Source organism: Eretmochelys imbricata, chromosome 13 (genome assembly GCF_965152235.1).
Source record: "Eretmochelys imbricata isolate rEreImb1 chromosome 13, rEreImb1.hap1, whole genome shotgun sequence".
Classification (NCBI taxonomy): Eukaryota; Metazoa; Chordata; order Testudines; family Cheloniidae; genus Eretmochelys; species Eretmochelys imbricata.
The window spans coordinates 6,572,018-6,578,831 of NC_135584.1; the positions used below are offsets into that span (position 1 = coordinate 6,572,018).

The 6,814-nt window shown below is 41.2% G+C and overlaps 1 protein-coding gene across 1 annotated transcript in view; it reads left to right on the forward strand.

Annotated features, from left to right (window-relative positions):
- NKAIN4 (sodium/potassium transporting ATPase interacting 4) overlaps positions 1–6,072 on the forward strand; it is a 77,764-nt gene extending 71,692 nt beyond the window's left edge. Inside the window, exons 5-6 of the mRNA XM_077832217.1 lie at positions 2,281–2,341; positions 5,984–6,072. Coding sequence (XP_077688343.1) covers positions 2,281–2,341; positions 5,984–6,072 — 150 coding nt within the window. The remainder of the gene's footprint in view (positions 1–2,280; positions 2,342–5,983) is intronic.
- Positions 6,073–6,814: the final 742 nt, after the last annotated feature.

The following is a 6,814-nucleotide window of genomic DNA, read 5'->3' on the forward strand; positions in this document are numbered from 1 at the left end:
TCAACAAACGCAAATTTAAACAAGTAAAACAAAACAAACACCCCCAAAACGAAAAAAGATATGTGTCTTTTTTCCCCTGTTAACACAATACAAACAAAGAAAAGCAATCAGAAGAAAACACTTATTCATTCTTCTTCTCTCCTATGCCTGTAGAGAGCAGAGGCACCACTTAAACAGGTAACTCTCTAAAAGCTCGCCATGCATAATTAGTTTTGTATGTGGTGTGGTTTTGTGATTGCCATTGCAAGTGATTGGCTTCTTTTCTGAGTAAAGTCAACTGTAGTTAATGGAGACTAAGGGGTAAAGTAGCCCTCTCTTGGAAACTACGCAGCAGGAAAATGAGTGATGAGAGCTGTCTCTCCATCAAGGCAGTGCTGGACTGTACCCCCATGGAACGAGTCACGGCTCAGGAGAGCAAACTGATGATTCTGTTGTTGCATTTAACTTTTAATAGGAAGTTTAAAAGAAATAGAAGGTTTGGTGGTGCTGTAAAAATTACTTAGTTTCCTCCAGCTAAGGTGTTTCTTGTCTTCAGAGAGCTGCAGCACACAAGCAAGTCTTATAATCCCTCAATAGAAATCTCATTATTCTGCCTTTGTTTTCTGGTGTGATGTATTTTTCTGTCATATTAAAAATGAATGAATTCCACTTTCTGAGTCCTCTCATGCATCATTCTGTCTTCCCTTGGACTGAGCCATCGTTTGCCACATTCTAACTCTTGTTAAAGAGCATTGAGTTTACGGTGGAAAACAAATAATTGTGGCTCACAATAACTTTAATAATGTGGTTAGTGTCAACCAAGATCTTGCTAACTGGAGTGTTATGTAAGGACATCATGCTAGGTACGGAGGAGATATTTGATCAACAGAAAGCAGAGCAAAATACAAATCTGCTGAACCAGGATCATTCTGTTAGGGCCAGATTCTTCCTTCCTTACTCAAGCTGGGTATTTTGTTGCCGCTGAACATGAGGACAACAGGGTCTGGCACATTTTAGAGCTTCTGGGAACTGTCCCCAATGTGGTGAGCCTCTGTTTGGGGTTTTTTTAAAATTGTTTTGAGGTTCTGAGGTGATGGTCCACTTTAGTTTTGAAATTTCAAGTCTGTTTTCTTACTTTAGGCCTGACTCTGGGCAATGAGCAATGTGTAAAGTGCACCAAGACAGGAGCAGCTCCAGGAGGCATTGTGACCCCAGAGACACCCCACTGAGTCACTTTTCCTTCCCCACTTCCTCACAGGAGATAGTAATTTAAAGCTGGCCTATACTACCCCATGAATTATGACACACCACTGGTTCAGCTCCTCTGGCCAGTGAGTAAAGGAGGTGGAGTCAAGATCCTGCCTATTTCCCACCCAACCTGTTTCTGGGAGGGAGTAAACAGCCCCAAATTCTGCTGTGCACCTGGACCCAAGATCTGGGAGCCCCAGCAGGGCTTTAAGAGGTGTGGGGTTTCTTCTTACTCTCTTGTATGGACATGGATTCTGACTCTGCATCTTGCCTGAAGTGTCCTCACTGTTACTTCCAATCATTTCTCCATTTCCAAGTCTAAGAAAGTTCAGTGTCACTGCATTAAACAGCCAGAGTATTCCCACATTTATGGTTAATTTCAAAACTAATTGTCCGTCTCGTCTACCTACAAAGCAAAACAGAACTTGGTCCCATTCTCTTGATGGATAATACCAAGGTAGTTATCTCTTAACTTACCCCCTAAAGGGTTGACCATGTCTACAGGATGGTTTAGCTAATGAGTTCTCCTCCCCTTGCATCCTGTTCACTAGTGAAATCAGTATTCTTCCGTGTGTCTATTTGACTGCTACTGTAGAAGGGGTTGTATGAAGTGGATACTGTCTGGCAGATGGTATCAGTACTTCTCAGGCATCCTCATTAAAAATAAATGTTTCCAGTCCTTATGGGGAATAAAACCTTCTAAATGTGACCTCAAGCAGTGCTGTCTGCAAACAGGCAACCTGAAACAATAGGTCTTGGAGTGGTGTGTACATAAGGTGTGAATGACTCATCTCAGTCAGGTGTTAACTCTGAAGCTTGGTGATTACAGTTTAAATGGCAACATTGCTATGTTATTACAGTACTGATTATGTTAGCAGAAGTATCCTGCTGCTCTGGGATTTTTGGCAAGAATTTAGGGAGAAATATGCCACCATAGTCTGACTCCTGCATTGCATACCTTACAGCAAATTTTACTTGGTTTCACCATTTCAGTGGTGACTGCTGAAGTCTGGCTGTAAAAGTGCTGAATGATTTCTTCTCTCTGTTTTCCAGCTGGTGGGCTTTGTCTATGCCTGTTACGTTGTCAGTGTTTTTACAGAAGAAGAGGACAGCTGTAAGTATTCATCAACAGATTCCTGGGCAACCGTTTTTGTAAAAAAACTCTCTCTCTCTCTCAAGGATGTTGTCCGGTGAGCTAGTGCTCTAGGCCATCAGCCAGTGAATGAGGGAGAGGAAGGTCAGGGGAAGTGAGGTGACATTTTCTTATCAGTCTTTCCATCTCACCACATAAATGGCATCACTGCAACATCTGCCTGACAAGGACAATTTACCGTGAGATCCTCTCCTCTGTCTTGAACTCCCATAGTCCTCTTCTCTGATTCTTTTAGCACAAAGGTTTGGCTTTGTCCACTGATCATGTTTGGGTATTAGAGACAGAAACAAGGGAGCGATTCTCCTTTTATATTGGTGTTGATCAGGAATAATGCCACTGAGATTTGTGGAGTATCAACAGTGTAAACTTGGTGTAAGTGAATGGAGAATCAGGTCCAATATGTTCAACTGAGCAAGAAGGCCATGCCCTGTGCACTTCATGATATAAGCTTAGGATAAAATAGAGGGCAAGAATATTTACAAATACCTGAACTGAGCATTTAACTTGCAAAACAGAGGTGGTCCTGGACCTGGATTGTAGAGAAGATGAATGAACTAATTCTCCTTCTGCCTGATCTGCAATTCTCTTAGGTACTTAGGGTTCAATTTTACAGTGCCAAAGGAAAGCAGAGAGCCAAAGGAAAGCCACTTTGATTATAAGGTCAGCTGGATTTACCCACCTACATGTAGCCTTTTCCTGCATTTCCAAAACTCCCATTGAACCCCATGATTTTAGGTGCACAAAGATTGGGTCCATAGATTCTAAGTAGCAGTATGGGATGTTCTCTTTAGAAGCATGTTTCTTTGGGTTGCATCTAAGGGACAGATCCTCGGCTGGTGTGAGTCAGCATAATTCTGTTCAAGTCAATGGACCTACACCCATTTACTTCAGCTGAAGAGCTGACCCAAAGGCTTTATATACCACTGTTACTTCTTTGAGGCTTCTAGCCCTTTACATTAATGTGAGAAGCTTTATCCCATAAAGATTCGCTGCCAAGGGTGTTTGCTGAAAAATAATGGGTTTGAATTAGATGTTAGAAGGTAAATGAGAAAGTTTATTTCAAATGGGTTTAATGAAATATACTACTAGTCTGGCTTGCCCTCTCTATTTCTCTCTTGCTTCCTGCTTGGCTGTCTCGACCACAGTGCCTTTACTGATTACTTGCTTAGAGCTAGGCTAGCTGTTTAACAACGGCCTGTATTATAAGTAATGAAAAAACAAGGTTTGCTCCATCATCTTTTCCCCTCTCTCACCAAGAATGTCATCTGTATGTATTGCCCAAGGGGCTTTAAAGTCAATGTTACTTTTAATATTATTTTTTAAAACATTGTTTAAATACAATGGTTTCATCACCAGAAGCCATTACAAGTAGAATGAATGATTTAGAAACGTATTGCTGCTAATTTCAGAATTTTTAAAATTCCGCTCCATCCCAGTTTCTCAGGCTCAGAGCTGAAATGCCAGCTTGAATAATTAACAATGACACACCATCAATATTTTGCAGTCACAGCATTAGATCCTTCCAGTGACCTGAACAAATTTGAGCTGCGTTTTAATTTTCTCTTCCATTTGTGGTTTCTTTTAAATGTTCCTTTGATGTGCAGCATGAAGTAATTATGAGTGCTGAGAAACTTTAATCAGGAGGCCAGGGCTAACGTGATTTTCATGAGAAAACACAGCAATGGGATCCACTAACACTGGATTGTGGGCAAGAGTGTTTTAGATGTGCTAATGCACCATAATCTATGGATGGTAGCACCAGTGAATTATGATCAGGATTTTATAAAGTGATTAGGATTTTGGGTGCCTCAGTTGTTAGATGCCAAACTTGAGAAAACTTATCTTCAGGGAGCGGGCGATAGGCATTTGCAGAAAAACAGGTCTCTTTAATATCTCTGGTGTTGGACACCCAAAAACAGAGGCAACCAAAACCGTTAGTCACTTTCGAAAATCTTGGCCAATTATTATTTTTGAAGTTATCAGGAAACATTTTGAAAAGCACCTAACTGACTTGAGTGCCTAAATCTTATTTTTCAAAAGTGACTTAGGCAGGTAGATGCCAGATTTTTAAAGGTATTTTGGAATCCTTGAGAGTTAGGCATCTGAATTCCTTTAAAATCTGGCCCTAAGAGCCTAAGTATCATTGAAAGTCATTGGGATTAGGGTCCTATGTCATTTATGTGCTTTTGAAAATTTTACCTATATTCTAGTCATTCCAATGTCACAACAGCAGTGTCCTGCTGTCTGTCAGAACAAAGATTTTGATAGTTTCTGGGAAGTTCAATTTCTAAATATTTTTAAACATATTTGTAATGTTTTTCATGCTTCTCTTTCTATTTTAGGTTGTGTGTGTACAAAATATTTAATAAAATTACCAACAACCTTTAAAAATATGTAACTGAAGCTTAAAAGTGCCACCTTCAGGAAAGAAAAATTGAATGGTTATATGGTTAATGAGAATATCCAGAGTTATATTTTTTAAAAATATGTTTGGAAGGGACATCAACTTTCTTACTTCAAGGCGTAAACCACATTCTAACTGATGGGGTTTAAGAAGAAACTTTCCCTACGGAGAGAATATTCTGTAACTTCCTACGCTACTTGGTATTATAGTCACTGTAGGAGATCAGATACTTGGCCTGGGTGGAGCATGTCTGATCCAGTCCGGCATTCTCTATGAGAATCTTTCTTAAGTTGAACATCTACAAAATGTCGTAGGTAGACTTGTCAAAGAAGCCCAAGAGAGTTAGACACCCAAGCCCCACTGAAATTTAACTCCCATAGGTTCCTTTGAAAATCCTAACCTTAATCTTTAAATATATTGTTGGAGCCACATAGTCTAAAAATATGATTAATTTTAGAAGAACCCTGAGAGATTCTCCTAATCAGATCATCTGGAAAACTCTGATAGTGGGCTGTGTGGAAATTATTTCGTAAAAAGTCCCTTGACTAGTTCCATTGTCATTATTTGAGCATTGGGGAAAGGAAGCATTTTAGATATTTTTATGGATTTAAAAAAAATCAGATTGAAGAAAACTGAAAACCACCAAGTTCAGGGGCACTGGGATGGTTTACAATAAACCGGTTGCTGCTATCGCTGTCTTGTTTTCCTAAAAGCAAGCAAATCGTCCTTGGGGAGACAACCTTCAGAAGTATTGCTTGCTCCCTGCTTTCATGCAGACATCCACTCCCTTACCATCACTCAGAGTCTTTCTGTTAGCACATTTCTGAATGGCCACGGTCTGCTTTTCCACTCATGGCTGATACGCTGTGACACAACGTGATGATGATTTGAAGTGGGGAGGGGTGCCTCAGGGGTTCCCTACCCCCATGTTTGAAAATTCTGCAGTAGCTGGAGTTCACACACTGAACGGTTTCCTTTCCCAAGAGGTCTAGGTCGAGTGGTCTTTATAAGCAGAATTTTCCAGTCTGTATTAGGTCCCAAGTATATAAATAAGTGCCAAACAAAGGGCTGTTGGTAATCATCTTTCTGTTCTTTGCACCATTTTATGTTACGTCATGCCATGCACCAGCTTTCCTGTCACCATCCCTGCCATATGTTTTTTATTTATTTATTATTATTTGGGTTTTGATTTCTTTCAGTTGATTTCATTGGTGGATTTGATCCATTTCCTCTCTACCATGTCAATGAAAAGCCTACCAACCTTTTGTGCAAGCAGACGTACCTGTAAGTATTGGCTACCGTGCTAAGAAGCATGTGGTGCCTCTCAGCTTGGTGGCTCAGGGTTGCTCCATTTACTCTCTAATAGGCGGATTTCTCTAGCAGATGTTCCCTTGTCAGGGTTTGACACTTGGCAGGGGCAGACCACTGGGAGGAGTGAAGTCGATTTCTTTCAACCTTAGGGTGTGGTTGGGCTCAAGCTGTGAATGCTAGTGTGCCATCCTTGGTTTCTAATATGGCATCAATACGGCCATCTTATGATGGAGTAAATTCTAATCCCCCGTGCTAAGTTTCGGTAAGAGAGCTCTGTGCAAGGTAACTGTGTGCATGTTATGGGGAGGGTGGCAGAGAATCCGCCCCTCCCCACACATAGAGGCAAAGTAGGGAGCACTTGCCCAGCTATTAAAATTACATCTCAGCTCTGTGCCCAGCCAATCATAACACAGAGTTTTAGTTCATTACATCTGTGCAGTTCCACTCGAGGCCTTTGCCAGTCCCCCTCCTACAAGCCCTCTGCTATGGAGTGACCCCCTAAAGACTTGGCTCCATGACATGCAGAGGCTGGCATGGTCTCCCTGTGTAGATTCTCCACTTCTCAGCCACCCTGTGCAGTGGAAAGTGGGCATTTCCCCCATGTCTGGGTGTTTTCTGGTTTACATGCAGGATGATACAGCTTTGGCCTTATGAGCTCATTTTGCTGGAATTCTGTTTCCCATAGAAAGAGTGGCTTATACATACAGTCCTTGCAGTAG